The 27,183-nt window shown below is 38.7% G+C and overlaps 1 protein-coding gene across 1 annotated transcript; it reads left to right on the top strand.

Moving 5' to 3' along the window:
* The first annotated feature begins 4,223 nt into the window (after positions 1-4,223).
* Positions 4,224-21,324, top strand: LOC122329500 (2-lysophosphatidate phosphatase PLPPR4-like). Its single transcript, XM_043225762.1, is given in 11 exon segments — positions 4,224-4,588; positions 6,945-6,948; positions 7,608-7,702; positions 7,704-7,813; positions 9,128-9,158; positions 14,727-14,783; positions 14,785-14,809; positions 16,151-16,346; positions 17,810-17,867; positions 18,867-19,040; positions 19,450-21,324. Coding segments are annotated over 11 exon segments (2,232 nt in total). The 5' UTR covers positions 4,224-4,510; the 3' UTR covers positions 20,854-21,324.
* Positions 21,325-27,183: the final 5,859 nt, after the last annotated feature.

Below are 27,183 nucleotides of genomic sequence, written 5' to 3'. Positions count from 1 at the left end.
TTTTTTGCATCCTTAAATATTAAATATTAAATAAAAGTTATGTATCCCTTTGTGTCGTGTTGTTTTTCTGTTAGGAAGATAACTGAACCTTCATAATAGATATTCTTACATTTATATATATTATATTATTCTTAAAGTGTTACCTTATTGGTAAATCTTGTACAAAAAAATAAAAACAACTGCAGTTTAATTGAGATTAATTGTAATGCTCAATGAAAAAACATGATTTTCGAGAATTGTTAAAAAGGACACGGTATCCGTTTTTGCAAATGAACTCTTCAAGGATCAATGGACACTGAAGACTAGATGAATGATACTGGAACTTCAGCTCAGCATGAAAAGAATGAAAAACTTATTGAAATACATGAATAGACACTACACTGAAATTCCGATAAATAAATGCAGCCTTGGTGAGCATAAGAGGCTTCCTTCAAAAGATTTTCGAAATTTGCCGACCCAAACTTTTGAACTGCGGTGGTTTGATGTGTTTTGACCGCGGAAGCGCACAAAAGCATCCGCCAAACGAAACGTAAGAAATAACCATACTTTTCAATGCCTCAGGCGTCAAGCTTTCAAGGTAGTCTGGCCACAGTGTGTCTGTCTGTCAAACCGTAAGTGTCTTTAATTGCGCTCTAGTTGTGTTTGACGTGTGGAGGTAGTTCACACATTCAGCTAGCCGACGATGCTCTTCTTTAACACGAAGCAATTAAGATACTATTAGAGAACCTCATTGTGAAAATGGACCCTGATTAAACCATCTTCAGCACTCAGCTCTCATCGTCAAAGACGTTGTCAGCCGTTACACTTTCTCCTGTGTTTTTGCTTATTTTTTTTATGCTGAAGCTCAATGACGTTTGCGCTAGAAAAATATGGTTCACCAACCGAAATGAAAAGATAAACTCACACCGAGCCAGCTGTCTTTCTTCACTTATTTACACCACGCACAGGCTTCAAGGTCACGAAAGAAAACAACTTTGTCATTATTATGCAGGTCTGTATATGACATTTATTGGGTTTCTTACCTCCACGGTGAGCTCTTTGTACAACTCCTTGCGACTTTTTAGATCAGTCATTTTTCCCCATTAACTTTGATGCCTGAAAGAAAGATGAGACGGTTCAGCGGGGAAAATATAAGCAGCAGAAACCACTGGGTGGCACTGGTGATCATCTTTTGATGGTCTGCGCCTGCTGCGTTTGGTGCACTGGTTAGGTGCGAGTTTTCAGAGATGTTTTCTCAAAGCAGACTTCACAGCGAGACTCATTTTTGTGACTTTAAATGGAAAGTTTTAGCGAAGCCGCGAGAGTTCACAAACTTAAATTAGACTTTGTGCTTTCTAAAAGTTGATAAAAGCGTCTTTTATTTTGCAAGTTGTATCTGCCAAGGTCGCCGTTTCAAACGAGCAATGTTTAAATATAAAAGCCTCCATGAGCTTGTGAAAAGTGATGTACCAAAATAAATAAAGGGAAGCGATGAAGTGACAAATGCGGACAGTATTTCGCATGTTTTCAAAAACGACACCGCAAAGGCATGTTTCGAGGGTTAGAAGATATCCGAAAAAATATTTTCTCTTTATAGATTTAATTAGTTTATTATGGGTTTTTGAAAATGACCTTTTATTCAGTGCGTAACACAGCTCTAAGCTCTGAATGAATCTGAAAGTGCGCCGTGTATAAAGTTATTGTTTCTCAAAAGAAAGAATCGATTCTGAATCATTGAAACGAGTCTTTTTCATGTTTATGTCAATATGAAACATTATCATAATGCTCGCCGCTTGTTGCGCAGGCAGACGTGGGAAATCTTAATTTTCGCATTGGTCTGAATGAAAATGCAGTGTCATTCTTTGCCACTAGGTTAAAGGCTCACAAACACCGCTATAAATTAAATCGCCAATCATCGGAGGGGTTTGGAAAATTTAATCGTTGAACGAATCGTTTGGAAGTCAATGAACAAATAATGTAAAATTAAACGCATATAATAAGTAAAACTTTTTTGACCTTGCATGGATGTCAACCTTTTGTTTGGGACTCCCAAAAAACCAAAAAATGAACCTTTCATAACCAAATGAAAATTTGCTGAAAATGTACTCGCCATCAGGCCATCTAAAATATGCATGAGCTTGTCTTTTTCGTCAGAACAGATTTGGAGAAATTTAGCGTTACATCACTCTTCAGTATCAGCTGCAGTGAATGGGTGCCGTCAGCATGAGAGCTAGCAAAAATGCTGAATTTCTCAAAATCTGCTCTGATGGAGAAGCATTTACTGTGCTGGACAAATAAGCCGCATATAAAAATGTCAAAATATACATAAATAAATAAATACTTTTCGATCGAACCTCTCACAAGCAAAAGATTTGCTACTGTGAGTTTCAAATCATAAAACAACACTGCTTTTAAAAAATAAAATAAAATAAATAAAATAAAATAATAAAACAAAATAAAAAAAATAACAATAATAATATATATATATATATATATATATATAGTATATATATATATATATATATATATATCTGGGCACTTCTTGCCTGTGAAATGTCAGTGGAACATGTGCATAGTTAATGTGATAAACTAAACCTGTTTACTCTGCAGTGAAGAACTTAAGACCGTAAGATTAGTAACTAAAGATGACTAAAGATTGTGAAGTTAGTTTTAATAAAAGCTGCCAGATGCCTTTTTTTTTTTTTTTTTTTTTTTTTACAAATTCAATAGAATTCAGAAAGGGTTAAGTGTGTCTAAAGTGTTTGGTTCACCGAATATTGGATATCCCGCTACTGTACAATTAATTAACTCGTTTAAACTTCTTCTTCTTGACTTAGTAGTCAAAAGACAAACACAAACTTCTTCAACAAGAAGTGTCAACAAATCAGACAAAACCTAATTCACACAAATTAACTGTATGAATTAAACAACCTTCTGAATATTAGGCTGCTGTTTAACATTCGTAGTATTTATAAAAATAATAAGAAAATAAAATAACAAAATTATGCATAATTATATGCATATTCAATCTCTGAGAGGATTGGCTGCGCAGTGCTGCGTCTCTATAAAGCCATAGATGGCATAATGCAGTGACAGTGAAATACAGAGTCCTACCTTTGCCAGTTTGACTTTATAACGGCATCAGAAAGGACCCTGCTGGAGGAGGGAGATGCATTCATTATTCTCTGCCGCCCGCCGCTCGCACCTGTTTGTTTTGTTAAACTTTTAAAAGTACGATTCGCCTCTCAAGCCGTTTAAAGCAGCGGTTAATGAGAATTAGCTTCCTCGGTCATTGTCTGTCGCTGTTCCTGCTCTGCGCACGCGCACTTCTTAAGAACGCAACCTCTCCGCGGCAGGGCGCGCACACCTGTAGGGATCTGTTTCTTTACGCGACACGGAAACTCTGTTGTAAGATTGATGCCGCCGAAATTAATTTTAAATTAAAGAAAGCTCGGTTTCTTTCATTTAAAATTAATTTCAACGGCATCGTATGTGAGGTCTATTTTGGTGACGGTTCTCCATAATGACCGGCTATAAATTAAATGTTGATTAATCTGGGTTTCACGATACCTTCATTAGATTAAAGCAGCCTATCCACCTTACTGTTTCTGTAACACGCGGGGCGGCCATTTGTAAATGTTATGTGTCTGATTTCCGGTGTCTCGTTTTGCTGCTTGATATTGCAAACTGGTTTATTTCACCATTACTATTATTTTAATGCATTACCTTAATTATGGACAGTTGCCGGAAGTCTCTCACATTCGCAGAAAAGGCTTAATTCCGCATTGAAAAGTAAGTTGAATAAAATTATTTTTTTTCTAAACCACCATAATAAAATCCACGTTGTGTTTTTTGTATTTACTTTGCACAATGGGATATTTTACCGAACTGCATCAGGCTACTTCCAGGCCTAGCATTAATAGGCTATATTGCTTTATTAATTAATCGTTTTAACAGGTGAGATTACGATATCAGGAGAACAAGTGGCAGTTCTGACACTAAATGCAGAGGAATCAATAATAATAAAAAAAAAAAAAGCAATGAAGAAATCCTTTGATGTTGCAATTCTGTTAATATACCAGTGTGCCTATGTAGCCTACACGCACTTTTCTTGTGGTAGGATATCGAATAATAAATGCTACTTTAGTGCTTCCTGTATCCTACAAGAACACGTCCAACGGTTACCGTCTACATTCGTGACATTATTAATAATAATGCGAACGACTGGAGGAATGCGCAGCGTGTGCGCATGCGCGGCAGGGCGCGAGACCGTCATCTGAAAAATCTGATGTCATCCAGCCGGCAATATTTTCCTCTCTGTCCTTACGTTCAATTGCAATCATATTCCACCGCAATATAAACAGTGCGTGTAAATAGTGAAAGTGTAGACTGCGCCTGTCGTTTGATTCTGTGTGCATCATGCATCTCAATGGAGCGAGCAGCAGCTGATCTAGACGGCTTGTTTTGCTGGATGAAGGTGGACGCTTAGGACACAACAGGTTATCGGCGTTTATTGTAGGAGAGAAATACGATGTCTGCGAGAGAAAGACTGAAAGAGAAGATGATAAAAGAGAGCGTCACACTGCTGCCATGCTTTTATTTCGTGGAGGTAAGAGACCCGTCTGTTTACATTTGCACGTTTGATTTGACAGGTGACAACTTGCGAGATCAAAAGGAGATGGCAGTTCCATTTTAATGCTCAGGACATGTATTTTAAATAGTACGGTCGTAGCTGAATCGATAGACGGAACATTGAAATATTTGGCTATTTGTACGTGGCGATAAAGTGAATCTGAGGGATTGTGGTGCTCGTAAGATGCTCTTTCAAAGCCCGTAAGACTTGATGGAGTTCTCCTTGATCGGTTAGGTGTTCTGCTAAATCCCTTGGGAGAAATGGAACAAAAAAAAAGACGACTGTTGAGACAATGTTCATATTGCAATCATAAGAAAAAGTCTCCCTTTTGTTCTCCATTGAATCTAGGATAAACAGTTAAGTAAAAAAAGCCATTTTTATTTGTAAAAAAAAAGCAATGAGAAAAGAGAATATTTTGCCATATTTATGTATATATATATATATATATATATATATATATATATATATATATATATATATATATATATATATATAAAAAAGCCTATATATATTTGTGTGTGTGTGTGTGTAATTTTGTAATTATTTTTATTTATTTGTTTTTAATTATGGCTGATTATAAGTTTCAAAACTTTTGACAGTTTATGGCTCTTTAAAATGCAATTCAAGCACAGTGTGCAAACAAAAGACTCACCAGCTTTATTATTATTAGCATTAAATTTAAATAATAAAATTAAAGAAGACATTTTTGTGTGATTGTGTGTGTGTGTGTGTGTGTGTGTGCTGTCAAGCAATTAATCACAATCGCATCTGAAATAAGTTTTTGTTTACACATGTGTTTTACTGCATATATTTGTTATGTACTGTATATATAAAAACACACATTCATGTATATATTTAAGAAAAATATGTATATATTAATTATATTTATTGCATAAATTATATGAATTTAAATATATACATGTGAATATATACTGTATGTGTGTGTATTTATACATAATAAATATACACAGTACACATACATTTATTTTGGATGTGATTAATCACTTGACATGTGCATCCAAGCTTTTTAGTGAGCATTGTATACTTCCATAGACGGCATTTCACACTTTTCTTTCTTAAATATATTATCGGTTTGATATGTACCAACTGGCAGAGAGTGATGTCAGCACTGGGATGCTGTGCTTCTGTCAGCTTTCCTTCTTAGATGTTTGCCCCAGGAGGGCTTCACTGCTCTCCATGCATCATGATGGGGTTAGTGGAATATATGTAGGTCAGTGTGACATAAAGAATTGAGGCAGTGCAGCTTTCATGCGCACATGCATACACCGACACACGTGATCTAGTACTTAGGAGGAAGATCTAAGCATGCATTCATACATTATGCAGGGCTGTGCTGAATTGGACATTTTCATTCATTTATTCATTCCTCCATTTGCTGTTTTTCGGTGAGCTTTGCAAAATTGTTTGCCAAATACCAAAAATGAAAGCCTAGAAGATCAGGATCAGGGTTTGTAAAGAGATATGATGGATGTGCTCAGCAGACGCGCGTTGGATTTTGTGCTTCTCGAGATATCGCTAAGTTTCATCAGGTCAAAGAAACCTCCACGCTCTCCTCATCATGGAGCAATGCTCTTATCATGAACGGGTCCTTTACCATCCGACACCATCTGCACCTGCTGGGATGGTGCCTGTCCCAAATAGATCTGAAAATAGCCAGTAAGTAATGCTATCCTCCCCGTTTAAAGCCATCAATTATTAAGACCCCAGTCACACCTCTTCTTTTCATTTGGGATAATCTTGAAGTCAACATGAAATTACATTCACAGCCTGTTTTAATTCAGCATGACATTATGTATTTCCGATTAACAATGGATATTCAATCAGGAAAAAGAATGGACTTGGATCAAACGACCTTCATTATTCTTCATATACACTGTAAAAACACTGTTTTTAATTGGTCTACTTCAGGATTTCACATTTTATTTACTGATTCTTTGGAATTATTTTGAAGTTTACTAGCAATTTCTGAGTAAAAAATGTTTCAACAATTGTGTGTGTGTGTGTGTGTGTGTAACATAACTGCAAACCGATACCATCAACATACCATTACGCCTTTATAAAGGCACAGAAAAATGTTCACTGAGAATCTTTCAAACAGAATTGCAACAATCATCTGATGTAAAACTTAATCTGCTGTTAAAGCAAGCAGGCTTTGGTTGGGTTGTGATTCTCTTTGATGCTCATGGTGATGGTCGGGCTGCTTTGTAAATATCTTACGGTTTGTCCCAAGTGCCGGCGCTTTGGAAGAAAATATGGGTCAGTGTTATCAGCCGCCAAAGCGCAACTCTGCAGAATCAGCACAGAACGGCAGCTGCGTGCTGTATTCATCTGCATGTCAAATGCCCGCAAACTGACCCAACCGCTCTACTGTAAAAACGTCCGAGAGCTCTTAATTACTGGCTTAGGAGTGATGAACACGACAAAACAATCTGTCATAAAGAATATGAAGAGTTTATTTGCAAAAAAACAATGTCCAATGTGTTCAATGTGTATTATTACGCTAGTTAGCTTTTTGAAGTTCATTTGTAACCTAGTCAAAATAACCCAAATGCAGTTTGATTGAGATTAATTGAAATGCATAATGAAAAAAAACCTGACTTTTGAGAATCGCTTTTTGTAAATATATAAACTTATAAAAGTAAAAAAACAGAGTAGGGCTTACTTGGACAAAAGCTTAGAAACATGCACATCATGCACGCTTTTTCTAAACCCCTAACTGAAAGTCCTAATTGAACTATGGCCTAATCCTGGCTTAGGCGAAGCTCTGTCTATGAAACCAGGCCATAGACCTTAGATATCACCTCATAAGCATCACCTGGACTTATAATATGGCTTTCTGTGATAATGCGTAGGATTTTATTTATCTTCTGACTACTGGCTGGCTGGCTGACTGTATGTACATTCCCACAGGGACCCGTTAATTCTTTGAAAATGTTTGTTCAAGAGTTATGTGATGTTTTGTCCTCTCTTACAGCTTCCCTCCTGGTCTCTTCTATGGTCAGTGTGTATTTTTTGGAGTGGGCGGACATTTTCAAACCGGTCCGCTGGGGTTTCAGCTGTCACGACCGGCAGTCTGAGTCTGCCTTATATTGAACCCACTCATGAGGTCATTCCCTTCCTCATGCTCCTCCTCCTCACCTCGCTTTACGCAGCTCCTGCCATCACGGTCAGTCTAACTCTGTACCTCTACACACACGTCACGCGTAATGCACTTCTGCTTTGGGATACTGTATATTGGATGGAACACAAACCCCTGACCTCCTGCTGAAGTTGCCTGCATTATTGTGATTCATCCGAGCCTTATGAGTACCTGGAGTAACATTTCTGTCAAACAATTATTGCAATAATACAAGTCTTGCAGTGGCAGAGTTTTGGCTGGCGGTATAGAGTCTGGTCCACTCTGCATCTAATTCTAGCCAGGAAACATTCACATAAGATAGAAAATAATATGACATTGTCAGAAAAATATATGTGCACATTCTTCCCAATAAGGTTATATTCTATGTCCCAGATTTTAGTTATTGTTTCAACGCTTTTGTGTATATCGTGTACCTACTGAGAAAATGAAAAGTTGTGATTTTCTTGGCCGATATTGAGCAGTGAGAGAGAGTAGTCAAGTTTTAAATAGGAAAATATGGAAACACTTTTTCATTTTTGAAGGCAATGCTACTGGTCTAATTGGATGCAATGATCTATGCTAAGCTATGCTAAAGTAATATCACAGACCTGGAGATCGGCTCTAATAGATTCCAAAGCGGTAGACTCAACTTATAACCTCTGGGGAGTTATTTGGAGATTGAGCCTATATCCAAAAAAATGGAGTGATCCTTTAACTTGTGGAACGTGATATTATGTCGTGGCCATCATTTTTGTCGAGGTAACAACGTTCTTATATCGTGACCTTGAGATGCTATGTTGAAGGAACTACATCCATTTCTCATAGCCACAACTTCTTATGTTGATGGAAAGACATATTTTTATTGTAACCTCGGATTTTAGAATTAATGTGGAAAGTGTGTATATATTGAAGGGGTTAATTTTTAGAACAAATGTGATGAGGAATTAAAATAATGTAATTCACTTTGTAAAAATAATGTTATACGTAACTATATATAACTACATTATTGATTAAAAATAGCTTTGAACTATGTTTATTTTGGGTAATGATTATGTAACATTGTTATCTAATTTAGTGCATAATAAGCAAGGCTTCTGCCTACACGGTGTTTATTTAGCAATGGTTATTTATTTGTGGAAAGTGACCCGAAATAAAATTCTCGGAATGAAATTATATACTACCTAATATATACTAAAACATATTACCATTCAAAATGGTTTATTTTAGTTTGCACTAGCTTCATGCATTGTGTGATCACATTTGAAAAAGTCCAGGTTAGCTGAACTTCGGTGAAGGGTTACTCCAATTCTCAAAATGAAATTTTAGGTTATTAATCACCGTTAAGGTTTTAGTTCGGTCTTCAGAACACAAATAAGTCAAATAATTGACTGCCAGAGATCTCACAAAGTCAGGGCGTAAAATAGTCCATCTGCCATCGTGTGATTCAATCTGGGTTTTCTGGAAGCTATGAGAATACTCTTTTACGTGAAAAGAATATAAAATAAGTTTTTGCTCAATATTTCCTCTCCTCTGTCTCACCAAGATCACCATTGTGCCAAAATATCCAAAAAGTATTCTAAGCCGCTTCATAAAATACAGATGGCAGATGGATTATTTTTGGAGGATTGATGGACTCTTTTTCTACTGGACCTTGTAAAAGCAGTGTTTATTACTTCTGGCTGTGAATGCGTTTTTCATCCAAAAATATCTTAATTATGCCTCCAAAGACAAACTAAGCTTTTGCTGGTTTGAAACGATATGTGGGCGTATGGGGGGAAATTGTGGTTGCAAACTCCATAAATTCGGCATTTTTCATAGAAAATGGCCAATTGTTTCACTTAGACAAGAATCTTTTAATCCCTCGACTTGATCGTGTAGGAGCCCCTTTGAAAACCGAGTTTTGGAACAACAGAGGCAGAAACATTAATCCAAATCATTTCTAAATAAGACAGTCTCTAAGAGCCATTGTATAGAAAACGAAAAATGCATTTTAACTTTCTAATCATTTCGCAGACAAGCTGCAAAGCTAAAAGTGGAAATATACTTTGAAAACTTCAATGACAGGAATGTTGCTCGGAGGGAACGTCTCAATGGTAGAAATGTGATAGAGTTAGCCTGGTGGTTCGTTATCACAGCTGACGCAGAAACCAGCTTGCCTCATCTGAAACACTACAGAAAAGAAAGTTGACGCACCAATAGCTCAAACACCTTCAAATACCCAGTTTTTGCTCACACTACTCCATAGGCAGTACATCTGCCAGATAAAGCATCTTTCTCTCCTCGATTTTTATAACACCTTCGTGCATCACTACGCTTTTGCCGTTCCTCCGAGGATGCCCTAATGCCACACTGAATTTGCTTTTTCATCTTCTACCTAGTAAGGTTTCTCCCGGTTAACTGCCACAGTCCCGGAACAGATTTGCTTTAGGCTTTACTGGGGAATTATGATAGTTCGGGTTTGTTCACTCGTATGGAAAAAAGATTATTTCACACTCAAATTCATGTTGAGTTCTTAGGGCAGATTACGTTGTTGTCTCCGAAATGACAGTGATGGTTAAATGGTTTCGCAGAAACACTAATGAGCACTCGCGGTAATGAGTTAGTTGTGGTCCTCAGTCTCTGATCCACTGAATTTATTCGTAGATGATAGTTACCTGTTCTGGAGTAGCTAGAAATAAACAGAATGAGATCATTCGCATTTTTTAGGGCCATTTTCTAAAAACTCCACAGGCATTTATATATTAAGGTCATAAACATTTATCAAGCATGTCATTATGCATTTTTAATGCTTTTTTCTACATGAGCACTTAAAATCTATCTTTTAGGCAAAGAAACATTATATTAAATTGATATGTCATATTAATAAAACCAAAGCAATAATGCAATAGATAAACTCTCTAGTAAAATAGCATATGAATACATCCAGAAGAAACTTTATTGGCTTTTGTATTGTTCTTTTTACATATGAGGTATATTTTGAATTAAAAGCATCACTTTTTAAGAATTAATGGGAAGCGATTCTCTGCATCTTTAAAATTGGTCATTTAAAAGGTCTTGTAATAAAGTGGATAATCTTAAATTAATAAAACCATTACAATCAATGTTGTGTATGTAGATTTGAAAATATCTATTTTAAAAATAATAAGAACAAAGTTATTTCTATATTTCTAGTTAGGCCTTTTTGTAAAATTAAAAAAATAATTGTCGTTTTCTTTACATTTTATTTGGATTTAATCTTAAAATAGAAATGCATTTTTCATTTTACTTACATAAAGCTTGAGTATAGAGCAACAAAATAAAAAATTGGATAGATGATCTGGCCTTTGGGAGAATTGTGATGAGTTCATATTGCAAACTCTTCAAATCTGAGATTTTCCACAGAACTGATGATGAATGACCAAATGTTTAGGCCGTTACAAAGACACCAGTGTACTTTTCTCTCTGCAGCATGTGAGCAATCATACTAGCAATTTTAGGTAATTAAATAATCCAGTTTGAGTTTCAGAGATTTGCAGAGCCCTAACGGCCGTTTGCATCTTATCCCAACATGTTCGGTTTGCATAAAATGTGTGCATGGTAATGTGTTTCTTTAAACCACATTTTAGTTGTCAGGTGTGATGAGAGCCATTAAAAAAATGACCCACTCCATCCCTCTTCTTTAGCCTGAGCTAAATATGCATCACAATCTGTTTACCACGTAGTCCAGATTTACTTTACTTGTGGCAGAAGTGATTGCAGTGCGATGGGGTTGTCCTGTGGTTCCTCCAGGTGTCCTGGACAATATGAGTGTCTGAGAGGTTGAGATGGTCAGATGGGATGGGACGGTGGGATTCTGCGGGCTTCTGGAATCTGATTCAGGTTCAATGGTGTGGCACATGGTTCTGCCAATGTTTGGGATTTCCTGTATCCTTTAGCGCCTCCCGCACCAGGCCAGAGTATAGATACATAGCTGAAATCAATCTCATGATCCCACTGGGATTTAAACTCCTCACCTGGTGTGACCTAAGGGGCCAACATAGAAGAAGAAGATTTACACTGTCGAAAGTGTGTGTGGCCTATATGGAGTTAAAGACAAAAACAGCCAGTGCAAAGCTTTCTAGTCTCACGTAACTAGATGACATTTCTCTTGTGGCACACTCAAACCCTAATGTTGCTGATGAAGATACACAGAAGAAACATATATATTAAAGAATTATACATAATTAACATACTTATATATATATAGTATAGTATAGTATATATATATATAGTAATAAATAGTATTTTACTGATTTATCTAAAATATGTTTTTCATTATTTAATGTCATAATTAATATGTATGTATTGTTAATTATTTAATACAGTAATTATACTAATTATATATTTAATTATTTAATATAGTAGTGTGTGTGTATAATTTATTTTAATTTAATATGTTATTCTATTATTTAATATATAAATCATTTACTGTTTACTTGTCAATTTTATTTGTATTTTATAGACAGTGTGTGTGTGTGTATATATATATATACAGATGGAGAGCCAACTATTGCACAGTGGCGTATGTCAGGCCTCGAGAGGCTTTTTATTAACAAAATAGTACAAAATAAAGTGTCCAAGGGGAAAAGTGTCCAAATAAAAGGGGAAACTGGTGCCTCGTTGTGCTTCTGGATTGTGGAAGGTCAGTGTGCTCCAGGGGCAGGGTCCAGGTAAGGGCGGAGTCCGAGTGTCGCATCGCTCTCTCCTGTTCGGGCAGGGGCGGCGGCTTCTTCCACGCATTCTCGCCGCTTCTTCCTCCGTCGCCAGAGATTTAGGGGATTTAACGGCTCGCATCCTGGCCCGCCAGCCGAGTCCGGTGCAGTCGCCGCCTGACTGCACGGGTCCCACCTATTTTTGTTCAGCGGCGGATCGAGCCTTCACGCACCCTTCCTGGACCCACGACACCAGCTGCATGCACGGAAGAGACCGGTCTCCGAGGAGAGGCGCGCAGGCAGGAACGCGGCGTGACGCGTTAAATCCCCTTCAGGTGTGCTCGCCACACGCCAGATCTGGCCAATACCACGCTCCTCTGAACACACCCACTCGCTGGAGCCTCAGAAGGGCGGCGAACAAAGGACGGGGTGAGGTGACAATAAAGAGGAGGTGCCGACCACATTCCCTCCCTGCCGCCAACCCCGCAGGCGTCGCCGCCCACGCAGGGGAGTGCTACCTTCTCAACCAGGCTCCAGCAGTCGGAGGGGGCGGCAGGGATTCTCTCCGGGCAACTCCCTCTCGCACCGGGACAGAGAAACCGAATTAGTCGAATGCTCATCCAGCCACCGGGTAGACACAAGCAAGCCGCCACTTACCCTTCCTGGTGGCTGAGCGTAGTCTCCGTTGTTCCTCCGTCCCGCATGGTAATACCAGCGAGGGGATGACGCCATCAGATGTCGCCCCACTGTGCTGCCCAGTTCGCTAACCGTATTCTCCACCACTGTGACGGGAGGAGCCAATCCATTGGTGACACAGTGGGCGTAAGTGTCAGGCCTCGGAGGCTTATTAACAAAAATAGTACAAAAATAAAAGTGTCCAAGGGGAAAAGTGTCCAAATAAAAGGGGAAACTGGTGCCCTCGTTGAAGCTTCTGGGATTGTGGAAGGTCAGGTAGTGTTCCAGGGGTAGGGGTCCAGGTATGGAGTCCGGCACTACGCTCCCCTCTTCTCCTCCTGTTCAAGGCGCGAGGGGCGGCGGCTTTTCCGCGCATTCTCACGCTTCTTCTCCGGTCGCAGAGATTTAGGGATTTAACGCAGCTGCATCGGGTCTCGCCAGCCGATCTCGTGCAGTCGTCGCCGACTGTACGGGGTCCCACGACGCGCTTGTCTAGCGGCGGGACGAGCTCCTTCACGCACCCTTCCTGGACCCATGAGGACACCAGCGCATGCACGGGGAAGAGACCGCCCCGAGGAGAGGCGCGCAGGGCATTTAACGGCGGTGTGACAAGGCTAAATTTTCACAGGTGTGCCTCGTCACACGCCTGCCAGACCTGGTTAATACCACGCCTCCTTCGAACACACCACCTCTGTCGGGAGCCTGTGAAGGGCGCGAACAAAGGACGGGGTGATGGTGACAATAAAGAGTGAGGGGCAGCTCGACTGCCACAATATATATATATATATATATATATATATATATATATATATATATATATACATACACACACACAAATATACACACACAAAATAACATATTCTAATTAAATTATAATTTTTTTATTATTTAATATAGTATTATACTTTTAATTATATATAATTGCTATATTATAAAATAATATTTAACAGTTATTTAAACATATAACGACTAATATATAGATATTAAATATGTAGTTTACATAAGTATTCTAAATAAATCTATTTTAAATTAAAAACCTAACTCTACGGTGGTAGTGAATGTTACAAACCTGGATTGAAGGGACCAAGGATTCAAACAAGGTTTTACAAAGCTTAGACCAGTTGAGCTGAAATGATTCATCTCCATGAAAGCAGCACTCACAGCCTGCTGTTTGTGCAGAAGTCAGTGGGTGCATGATTTTCAGAAGACAGGGAGGTGAAACGCCGAGGACAGATCTGGAGCAGATTAAGGATGGATGTGTCTTTGATGAACACTGACAGCCCTGCTTTAAGATGGGCATTAATACATAAGTGTGCGATGATCAAAGCGGCCGCTCTCTCAGCCCAAGTGAGAGCTGATTGCATTATGGCTCATCAAAACTGTGCATTTACAAGTGAACAAGGACATTACGGCCGTTCTGTTTGAAGGTATCTGCAGTTTCACTTCAGAGTTTTTGTGTTTGTGTCACGGTAAAAAGAACCTCCTGAAGAGTTAGTATGAGAGCGTTGAGTGCAATCCGAGAAGAGAGATATCCTGAACATTTGATCCACTTCCGCCTCTGACCCGGTGTGTTCGTGTCTACAGATCATGATAGAGAGGGGATTCTGTTCTGCTGTCTGTCCCAGCGCAGTCCAGAGGAGGAGCTGAAGCCGATATCAACGCCGCGGGCTGCAACTTTAACTCTTTCAGTCCGGCGAGGTGTCAGGTTTGTGGGTAGGTCACATTTCTCGTAGATGTCTTTCATTCACTCCAGATATGCCTTTTACCAAGTATCCCTTTTTTTTTTTTTTACCAGAATTCTGTGGAATGATTTAAAAATTTATTAAATGTATTATACATTTGTATTAAAGTAATAATTAAGACAAAAATCTAAATTCTGTAAATTATGTACCCTTGTGTAATTATTATGTTTACTTTTATAGACCTTTTTCTTTTTATTAGGAGCCCATTAAAATAAAGGGTCATCTACACACCGTTACACTCTGAGGAGAGAGACGCTGTAAAGTGATGGGGCTATGGAGCCATGTGCTTTTTTAAAACATGTTAATAGGTTAACATTAGATTATCAACTCCAGTTTGACTAGAAACACCATTAATCATAAATCCCCAGAAACACATATTAATCACTAAACCCATAAAAGCTTTGTTCATCTTAGGACACAATTTAAGATATTTTGGATGAAAACATGAGGCTGTTCCATTGACTGTTAAAGTAATAAACACTCTCAAGGACCAGAAAAGTATGAAACACATAGACAAAATAGTCCATATGTGGATCAATCTGTATTTTAAGAAGCGACAAGAACACTTTTTGTATGCAAAGAAAATAAAAATAACAACCTTTTTCTATACATTTAAACTCCTCTGTAATATATGCTGGGTACAAAATACATACCCTCTTCTGTGTTTATTATTCACTTTGACCTGACCATGTTTTGCTTAGGTGATTTTCTTTAATTGCTAATGTGACCTTTTTACAACACAGACTGAACAAAACTAGGCGTTGCTTGGTAATCGGTTAACCTACATTGGATTATCTTGTTTAATTAAATTTAACAGCTATTCAACTTAATTCATTACGTGTCTTTCTATCAAAGCTATCTGACATTATCAAGATGAATTAGTTCTATTTTGTTCCATTTTCTAAACTATAGCGATCAGCGAATAAACTGTGATGAAGTGAAAAATGTTGAAGGTGTCTGAATAAATTTTGGTTTGACTTCCCTTGTAAAGCTTTCACACAAAACACAGATTAATATCAACCCAATATCACAGCAATTTGTACGCTTTCAACAAGGTGGCTAATTCATATAAATTTGTACAACTTACAGGTTTATACGAAATTGTGTGTATTTTATAAGGACTTAAGATAAAGAATCGAACTTCACAGAAATGATAAAAAAAAAACGTACGAGTGAGGTTGTGCGCATTCGTTCAAATTATCCACCTCATAAAATACGTACAAATTGGTAGCATTGGTAATATCCTCTAATATATTATTTATCAGCTTGAAGAAATACCAGTATGTCACATTCGGTGTCTTTTTCCCTTCAGGCGTTCATGTGTTTGGCTTATGCGCCACAGCTTTGATTACCGACATCATCCAGTTGTCGACAGGTTACCCCGCCCCCTACTTCCTGACTGTCTGCAAGCCCAACTACACTCACCTCAATACCTCCTGTGATGAAAGTTTCTTCATCCTAGAGGACATCTGCTCAGGATCTGACGCCGCTGTCATCAACGCCGGCAGGTACGGCTCTGATTCGTGGGGAACGGAGACCTAGATCTCTGCTGGATTAACTTTGCCACAGTCATCTGAAACGTAGATTATCTTAACACCCTCTGATACAAACGAGTTGATAAAAAATCTTTAAATATTACTCAAGTGTGAACTCCTGATACTCAGGGATTCATAGGAACGAAACAGACACAAAAGCCTGCAAGAATCAGAGCCAAGCCTCAGTGCAGCCTAAGAATAGAGGCTGTAGATTAAAGGAATAGCTTTTGATGTACTTTTTAACAAGGTTGGTTTTCAAGGAACAGATGAGGCTGTGGACCATCTCTTCACTAGTGTAGATTCACTAAATAATGAAGTACTGAAGTGGCTTATGAATTTCTAAGCATACAGTACACTGACACAAATACCGCTTACCCGTTTATAACTCCAGCTCTGTCTGGAGAGATTAGCTGTTCTGATGATTTGGGATCTCGCTATCAGACTGAGTTGGACGTGTTGTAGACCAGCAAGTATAATGCCTCAAGTTCTGAAAGTTTAAATAATGTGGAGGTACATCGCATCGAATCTTTTCTATTCTTTAGACTCTTTTATTTACTGTATGTCAGATATAATATAGTATATTACATTGTAGCAGAGCTTTTTGCGATGGTTTTCTGCTTAAGAGGAGACTTGATTAGGGATGTACAAAAATTATTTCCTTGAAATTGTAATTACGATTATTAATTACGATAATCTCAATTTACATTGAGTGATGTTTATATCATTGCTTAAAGCAACAGTGTGCCATATTTAGCTAAAATCAGCTGGATCACTTTTCTATAGTATTAAGCCTCAAATGTGAACTATACATCAGATTGGGTTCTTAAAATTGGGTAAATAAAAAAGCAAAAATACGCATAGTACACTAAAACACACTATTTCAACACAATATACATGATAATCAAAACCAAACAGATTTTTTGGCAAGTATCTGAGATAATAGCTTTAAAGTATAACCTATTCTGAAAAGAGGGCGAGGAGGAGCAGCTTATTTGCATTTAAAGAGACATGCACAAAAAACAGCCTTTTTCAAAATAATAAATGATCTGTAGGGTATTTTAAACAGAAACTTTACAAATGCATTCTGGGTATACTTGAGACATATATTACGTATTGTACAAAGAGGCATAATAGGTCTCCTTTAAATCATATCTATGATCTAGAATAGCAGTGCACTACAAACCAATCCTTTCAATCCTAGAAACTGCAAAGATGCACTAAAACCACCTTTAACACCCTAGCAACCACATGCAATAAATACCAACCATACAGCAACACACAAGAAACCACCCCTAACACTTTATAGCATCCGCATATAAAAGTGATATGACAATATGCATCTAGAAGAGAGGTGCTGAGGTGATACATTTCAAATGCCTCCTGCATTTTTTTCATTTGATGACAGAGTTGATCGCAATTGCTTTTATTTATTTCAGAAAATCCTTCCCATCACAGCATGCTACGCTGGCATCCTTTGCTGCCGTGTATATCTCGGTGAGTAAAAATCAGTAATTCAAAAGCATTCACACACTTTGATTTCACTGTGTTGTTAAGAGACCTATAAAAAAAATGGAGCTGCACTCTTGTCACCTTCTGTTCAAAACTGACCCTGATGTGTGGATAAAAGGACAACAGCTCTCCACTGTAATTTGTGCAGCAACATCCAGATGCCTTCATGCAGTTTAGTGGAGCTTGTCAAAGTAGCGAAATGGAGTGTGTGTGTTAATGTGTATGTAATCCATTCTAGTACATTGGAGTCTTTACATTTTTCTCTTTTTTATTTGTTGTCATTAACTATGTGCACATTATATAAGCTACCAAAATATAGATTTTCATAAGAATTTATAAGTTGGGCATTCTGGATGTCCTAAGAGTGTGGGTTTACATGCACAGTCTGACGCCACTTGTACATAGAGCTAAAAATGTGTATACAATCTACTTTACTAGTAAGTGGCAGGTTAGTTCATGTATGTCTCTTTAAGTTATAATATCAAACCCAGAGAAAAACTTGATTTTCCTTTCTAACTTGAGCTCCTTTCTGAAGCGCAGTTGATTCATTATATAAAACAAAGAATCTGTTATTTGTAATGAGCTGATACACTCAACGTGCTTTTGCTCAAAGCACTTATGAATATCACTTATAAAACAGCACAGTTTAAGCTGTTGAAATGATCTTACACGTTGTCATCTTATGTATAGTCAGTCTAATAATCTTGAGTCAGTGGATGGTGACTCATGTCTCTGGGAACTGTACCAACCATCTCACGACTCTGGGGTTTACCAAGTCTCAAAATGTGCTTCAGTGGTGTAGCGATAATGATACCCTCAATCAGCTGAATTAAGTTTCCTGTGGTTAATTAATTTTGGTTTGAAGATTGTTATAATTCTCAAAGTGTGTGTGGATTTTTTTCAGTACAAATGTTATGGTTCTGGCTCGCTACCTGATTCTGCTTTGGCTTGGAAACATCTCTTGATAGTCTTTTTCTTCTGCAGATGTACTTCAACAGCACGCTGACAGACTCATCCAAACTGCTGAAGCCTCTTCTGGTGTTCTCCTTCATCATCTCTGCTATTATATGTGGACTAACCCGCATTATTCAGCACAAGAACCACGCCATTGATGTTTACCTGGGCTTCCTGCTAGGAGGGGGCATCGCTGTTTATCTAGTGAGATAAATATAAACAGATTATCATATATTTAATCGCATTTTAAAGACATTTCACAAGACAAAGTGTCTTGGAAAGGCAATTTACTTGTATGTCTACAACATAAAACATGTTCCACCACTGCCCTAAAATCAAAGGGAATCAGACATTTTTTTTTCAAGCTTCAAACTCCAGCCCTAAGCCTAACCCTAAAATCGGACCAAAAAGGTAATTGTAGTTTTTTCATGTAATTATAATTATTTTCACGCTCCAAACTCAAGCGCTTAGCCGAACCCATAAGTTGTACCAGGACCAAAAAAAAGGTTGATCCAGGAACGTTTCCCACTCAAGTAAATTGTGTTACCCAAACCCTTATTTTTAAACATGTTAGGAAATACTACTGAAATACTGTGGTTTTTTTTCCATTCAGGGTTTGTTTGCTGTAGGAAACTTCCAACCGAGCAAGGAGAAACAATCAAGTCATCTTCACATTCGCGATTCTCATCGAACTATGGCTGACCTTTGCCAGCAAGGTCACCACCTACCAGCCAAGAGCTGCAGCGATGGCCTCTCATCTTCCTGCTCTGAGGGCATCTTGCATCGCAGCACCCAGCACCACCAGGCTGGATCTCTTAGCAGCTTGAAAAGACCAAGTGGAGATGTGGAGGTCATCACCCGCAGTCCTCCACACAAAGAGAACATGGTGACCTTCAACACCTTGCCAAGAGTGCATACGCCTGCCATGGATGAATCTGCTTTCCGCAATGCCACCATCCACACCTCCTCTGTAGACTCCAGTCGATCGAAGCAGCTGCTGATGCAATGGAAGAGTAAGAATGAAAACCATAAACACTCCCTGCATGCCATGGAAGGCGGACCAGGACAGTCCCCTCCAAACAGCATGGATGTCCGTTGCAATTCTGAACCCTCAGCTGTTGGAATCAATGGCGAACATCAAGGACCTGGAACCCCATACCTAAAAATGGCAACTGGAAGTTCAACACTACCTAACAACCCCAGTGGAATTGCTGGTGGTACTCGGATACCCATGCAGTCTAGGCCTGGTTCCTCGCAGCTGGTGCACATCCCAGAGGAGACACAGGAGAACATGGGTGGTTTGCCAAATACCAGTAACGCCCGTGACAAATGGCTTAAAAGCATGGAGAGGACTGGGGAGAAGGGTGGGGAGGTACCGGTGGTTGGACTAACTCCAATGGCCAGTCAGCGCATTATGCAGGTCATTGCAATGTCCAAGCAGCAAGGTCTCCTGCAGGGGAGCTCTCCCAGTTCTGAGAGCAGCAGCCACACAAGCTCCACTGCTCCTCTGCAGCGCTACAAGAGCCTAACTGAGGAGTCTGGAGGTCAAGGCAGCACTGGAGCCATCATTCGGGTGGAAGCCCATCCGGAGAACGGCCGACCCCTGGTGCACGCGCACTCCACGGATGGAAGTGGCTCCTGGACGTGGAAGTCCCAAAGCAGCTTCAGGCAGTCATTTGAGCTCAATGACTTGAATCGAGACTCTGAGAGTTCAGAATCCGTGAGGGATGGGAACAGTTCTACAGATAGGAAGAAAAATGGCCCCAATGCTCCTAAAGTCGTCGCAGTGCCAACTGTCCCTGCTTTATCTGCAACAGCTAGTGACCACCATCCCAACCAGACCATTTCCACCATTCGGGTCACTCCCATGGAAATGACTGAATCTGGTCCTGAGAGTCGCGATTCGAGCTTGCGCAGAAAAACTAGGATCCTTATTCCTGAAAGAGGAAACAGTCCAGACAATACCAGGAATATTTTTTACAAGGGAACATCCACCACCCCAGTTTTCAAAGAGTAATCAGTAATTATCTTGACACAAACAGAAAAAATGAAATAACCAGAAGACGTTTGGTGTTGTGTAGACACATGTGCTAGATTTTACACATCTTCAATGGCATCACCTGTTATGCATGAGACGATTCACTGATGATTCACAATATGGCAGCAACAAAAGCACAAAATCCAGGTTTGGTCAGAACTTTGTTTACTTTTGCGATAACAACATTGTAAACAAATGACAGTATATCATAAGGAAACAGTCTTACCTTTAGTGAAACACTGTGAAGCTGGAACTGTGACTGTGCCAAGATTGAACTGCAACACTGTATTAAAGTATTTAACATCTCAGATATCTTAAAAGATTTTCCATATAGTCATACTTTCACTGATAACTATGCTAGCTGAAACTCTTATTTTTGTATTCTGTATATAACTTTTAAACTTGGTGCTGGCCAATTCTGAGAACGATATGTAAAAACAAAAAGTTAAGAAAAAATGTGCAGTGCACTCTTCTCTGAAAGCTGTCATTTGAAATTTCTTATGACCATAAGTGCTTAGAAAATTCTCTGTAGCAAATGATAGTCATAAAACGACATGCACTTCACGTTTACTACTTGCAATACAAATACTTTACATACTGTATGTACTGTATCTGTAGAAATTTGCACGTAAAAATACACATTTGTGTATATTTTATTAGACACATAATATTGTATATATCAGTGTCTATCCAAAAGAGAGAAAAAAAAGAATACATTTTACGTACAAATACCAATGAATAGCCTATTAATGAGATTTATTACTTCCATTTAAAACTACTATTGTGAGAAAACACATTATTTCACCTAATATCAATCTTCCACTCTTTCCTCAAATGTATATTTGCATAAAAGAATACATTTTACTTCAAATGATTCTGATTTTATGTCATACTTGTTTTAAGGTCAGCAGCATCAGTAGCAAAAAAATATATTCCACGTTGATTTTCTAACTGTGGTTATTCCACTGTGAGCTTTTTAGGCCAAAACTGTCATATTAAATGTTTTTTACTGTATACACTTGTGTAGCCGAACACTAACAAAAGAATTACAAATTAAATGGCTTTACTGTTCACAAAGAGATTTGCAATGAGCGTGAAGTGGCTCATTAAATCTAGTGTCATATTCGCTGTTAAAACTACAGCAGTGACATTTAATTCCATGATAATTTACTGTGTAACTTTTTATAAACTGTAAATTAATGTGCCAAAGGGTATTTTAAAGGAAAGATTCAGTTTTGAAACATTTCTATAGAAGTCTGTATTCTTATATACCACAAACTCTTTCAGCACAGCTGTAGCCAGTGCATGGTATTTCACACTTGTTTTTAGTTTTCTTTTAGTAAATTATGCATTTGTGTAGCAGCTGAGTATGTGATTATTTATACTGAATATAAATGACTTGTCGACAATCTTTATAGATAAAGTCACACCAGAATACACCGTATGTTATCTCTAACATGTCAAGAGATTGTTTGGATACCCGTTAATGTGCGCTAACGATTTTAGAAATGCATTAAGCATGCTGATAGCAGTTTGTGTTTTCTGAGGAACATTTTTCTCTGTAGCGCTCTGTGTGACTGTCATCGACACAGTGACGTGAGGTTCGGTCTGGATAGGAATGAATCCAGTCGAACCTGTTGCGGTGATGTTACGTGTTAATGTTGCAGCGATCGGACAGAAAAATAACGTCAAACCGTTAATGTATGTCACCTTTGAGAATACAAACAGTTTGTTTCTATCGTTACATGGTTCTGTTTTACTCCAGTAAGAGGGTAGATGAAGAAAAACTGTGCTGTATCAGTGTTTGAATAAACATTTGCCATTTAGAACGGCTGAGTCTCTTTAATAATGAATTGGCTGCGCATTTGTAGTGGCACTTTTCACAAATGAGGCACAGAATACACATTGAAACTCTTTTAAAAATGTCAAATTAATTATTACAAGGTGTTTAATCTAATTATGTAATTGTAATCATTTTTAACAACAATATTAACTAAACAATCAAGTAATAAATCAAGTAATATATATATATATATATATATATATATATATATATATATATATATATATATATATATATATATATATATATATATATCACCTTGGAATTATTCAAAATTCATTTATTCACATATTATGTAACATCTTATTTACATTATATGATGTTTCTTTTATAAGCTGTGTAAAAGGTCCTTTGGCCCTGAGTTATATTCAAGTCTATGGAATGCAAATATTTTAAAGCTCAAAAACTGTTTAGAATGCAGATAGAACCTTATATTCTAAGACGATGATATATGTATAAATGTATACACATGAATAATTTCAAGATATGTACACTGTATGTTTGCGTATTTACATATAAATGTAAAATATACACAGTACACACAATTACATTGTGTACCTTTTATTTTGGCATTCTTTTGGCAATTCATCAGATTATGCCAGAATTCTAACACTTTTTTTTTCATACTGTCAACTACAAGACTGAGATTAAATGGCAAAATTGGAATGGGATGCTACTTTTGGAAAGTGCCTCATGTTTCTTCATCAATAGTGTCATAAAAATGTACAAATATTATGATGTGAGAATGACTTCTCTGTCAGCTGAGAACAGTCAACAGCCGTGCACGAATACGACAGACCGTGGGTCGAATACAAATTAAGGCGTAACAAGTTTAAATCATTGCCTGTGGTCTTTCATCCATCCTCGAATATACTCGCTGTCAGAAAATTATCACGGTCAGATAACTCACATCCCTTCCTCCACACCACCCTACATCTACTGCATTAAGCAAACCAAAGCTGGCGTGCATCGCTTTATCCGTGGCTATACATTTAATGAGGATGTTTTAAAAGAAACATTAATTTCACACCAGATCAAGAACGCCCGATGCCACACAAACACACACACACAAGCTCCTTTCATGATCAGGAAACGCTGGTCTCGTTAAGACTGCCATGTGTAATTATCATCGTACAGTATAAAGTAGGTCAGTGAATTGACCTAAATTGAATGTGAGCGCTGCCAGATACAACTCATCTCTTATGAACCGATGAAGTAAACCGAAGGAAAATAAAACTTTATAAACTCAACAATAGAAGCTCTGGATCATGCAGAAAAAAAAACGTTCGCAAGTATACGCCATATACCTGTTAGGTATGTTTTGAAGCATGGATGCTGGTTTGAGCTGGTCATGTGCTGGTCCTGGTCCTAGTTGCCTAAAACCATCTTAGGTCTAGCTTAAACCAGCTCAAACCAGCAGCCATGCTTCAAAACATATCTAACCAGAATGCTGTTTTTTCAACAGCGCCATTTTAAGCTTCTGTCCTCAAAACATCATCATCCAAACAAAATCGTTAATACATAATATACATAAATATACACAAAGAACCCCATAGCCACCATAATTTAGCACAGCTAGTATAATTAGTAACCACAAGTAAAAATATATAATAGGCTTACCACAGTTCCACGCTAGTTAGGGTAAGGCAAGGACAATCCACAACAGGTTTATTTTAACTTAATATACTTCAATACATACTTCTTCAAAATCAGCCATCATTTGTTTAAACGCTAGTCTGTGCTACTTTTGTGTTTAGTTAACATAGTGTTAACCAGGAAACTATTAATCTTCAAGATCTTGAAATCTGTGAAGCTAACACGCTAAAGCTAGCGCGGGCTGATGGTTCCCAAGGAAATGACAGCTTCTGAATGCAGGCAACTATTGCCTTTGAATTATTTTGTGTCTGAAAGATGAGGAATTTAGTTTTGGATATGTATCGTTGAATAATGTATTGGATACGAATTAATAATGAATGTGATTCGCTCACATTCAAACTGATACAAAAATAGTGGGATAAAATATGCATAAATGATACAGTAGATGGAAATAAGAATGATTGTTCAGGTGATGGCGGTGAGAGAATTAATTCTCTATTACTGTGTGTGTGTGTGTGAGCAAGGTATGACAATTGTTCTAGTCCCTTTTCGCCCTGCAGGTATAGTTTCAGGTTACTCTACTAACTCTGTAGTCTTTCATTCCTTATATAGACTTGCTTTGTCTCTAGTCTGCTAATTTTGTGAATCTTCAACCCATATATGGAGTTGTCTTTTGTGCTCTCCGTAGTGGGGGCAGTTGAGGCCTGTCCAGCTATGCAATAGAGGTCAACACCCCATAAGGGCTATATAAGCTGATGGTTTACTCTCTGTGTTAAGCTGCATTCTGAATAAACCAGATTTGATTTCACTCATGTGGTTTGTTTCGACTGCTGCTTCCAGGCGCCTGAATTTGTTCTGTACTGCTGATGAACAGACACAGGGGGGACGCATACACTGAAGAAGAGAAGTTCTTACAGTTCTGGGGGCTCAAATCCGGATACATCTGACCAGGTAAGAGAAAGTATAGTTTCACTACCTGAGTAGATGTATCCGCGTAAGTCAATTGTATCGTGTTTGATTAAATTCAGACTAGATTGACTTGTTATAGTACGTGTCCGAGTCATCAGTGGTCAGAATGGGACAAACATATCCTAAACCTGAACCCTCTGAAACACCCAAAGCATGGATGGAACGTTGTGGTTGGGGATACTACACGGTTCCATATCTTGATAATTTGGCGGGATGGACAGCGGGTACCCAGTGGCGAGATTATCCGCGTGAGGGCACTTTCGACCCAAGTCATCTGAAAACAGTTTACAATTTAGTATATGGAGGTGAGGGCGACCCTGATTGGGATTACAATTATATGAGAGGAGGATATGACGTGTGGTATAAAATGGCAGAGGTTTGGAGGGAAAAGACGAATGCGTATGTTCCAAAAGCAGTTTTGAAAAACTGTACCAAAACCAAAGAAAATGATAAAGATAAACCATTGACAATGTCTAAACCGTGTGACAAGAAACCGCCGCTTTTGTTAATCAGATGCTCGCGCCACTGCCAATTAGTTGGGGCGATTATAGATTCATTCTGCATAGCAAATTAGGCGCAGCCTACGATGAGAACGCTGTAATTAAGGTAGTACCTGTTCTCGCACTGAAATTTGACGTAGTTAAGCGCGAGGATTTAACTGAAGGAATCGGGGAAGGAAAGACCAGCAGGAAAAGGACAGTTATTGAATTTGCATGGCGTGATGATCCGGAAGAAATGATGAGTCAACTGAGTGTACAATTAAAAAAGTATCTTTTGGATTTGAAATCTTCCAACCGTGATCTGTCACAAGTCACTAACTGTAAACAGGGCAAGGATGAGACTGTTGCATGTTTTTTCACCCGTTTTTTTCGACGTGTGGAAGGTTGTGGGCGGACTGGAGCTGGACATTAATGAGCCCAACCCGATGTTCATATCTACCTTTATGTCCAACTGCCTTCCAACCCACAAGGATGTTCTGAAGTACCATCTGTGTGACAGACATAACCTGAAGGTTAAAGATGCGGGGGTCAAAATCAGAACTTTAGAGAGTGATGGTATGTTCCCTGAGGTAGGAAAACGCAACGTTGTATGTGTGTCTGTAGCTGGTGGCTATGCACCAGGTACACAAGGAGGATTTAAGAAGGGCAGAAAGCCAGGAAGGTGTAATTATTGTAACAAGCCTGGGCATTGGGCTGAGAGAATGTAACAAGCGCCAGGGCCGATGAGCAGGCAAGGGCGGGGCAACCCCAGCCCCCGAGAGGGTCCCCACAGATGTATGCACAGATGTATGCACAGCCTAGCAGTCAGCAGCAACAGCTTCAGGCTCCTTACCAACCTAGGGACTACTGCGCAGCAGCCTGTCTACCGTCCTCAAGAATAGGGCAGCCCACAGAGTTCTGACCCCACTGAAGTTGTAAATTCCACACTTTTATCTCTTTGTTTTGCTTCCCCCACAGGGCGTGACTTGCCACTCATTGAGTTACATGTGAATGGGCAAACGTACCCCTTTCTGTTGGATACTGGGGCTACGTTGTCTTCTTTGGGGTCTATGTATAATGGGCCTATATCATCATCATCTGTTAGCTCTGTGGGAATCGATGGGGTGCCCTTCAGGAGTCCTATGACTCCTCCCTTTGTTGTCTTTTGTGTGGATGATCCAAATTGTAAATTTAAGCATCGTTTTGTGTTCATGGCTGACTCTCCTTTTAATTTGCTTGGTAGAGACTTGATGTCCAAACTGTGTTTGTCTCTATCCTTTGCAGGGTCACAGCTTATGGTTGAAACTACTTCCTCTCCCTCAGCGCCCTTGGTTGCCGTCCAAGGCCTTATAGTTCCTCATAATGTTTCTTGTGTTCACAGAAGCGGCCCTGACTGTCCTTCCTTTACAGCTCTCCCTGACT

This window comes from Puntigrus tetrazona, chromosome 24, assembly GCF_018831695.1.
Source record: "Puntigrus tetrazona isolate hp1 chromosome 24, ASM1883169v1, whole genome shotgun sequence".
Taxonomy (NCBI): Eukaryota; Metazoa; Chordata; class Actinopteri; order Cypriniformes; family Cyprinidae; genus Puntigrus; species Puntigrus tetrazona.
This window is presented reverse-complemented; position numbering and strand designations above follow the sequence as displayed.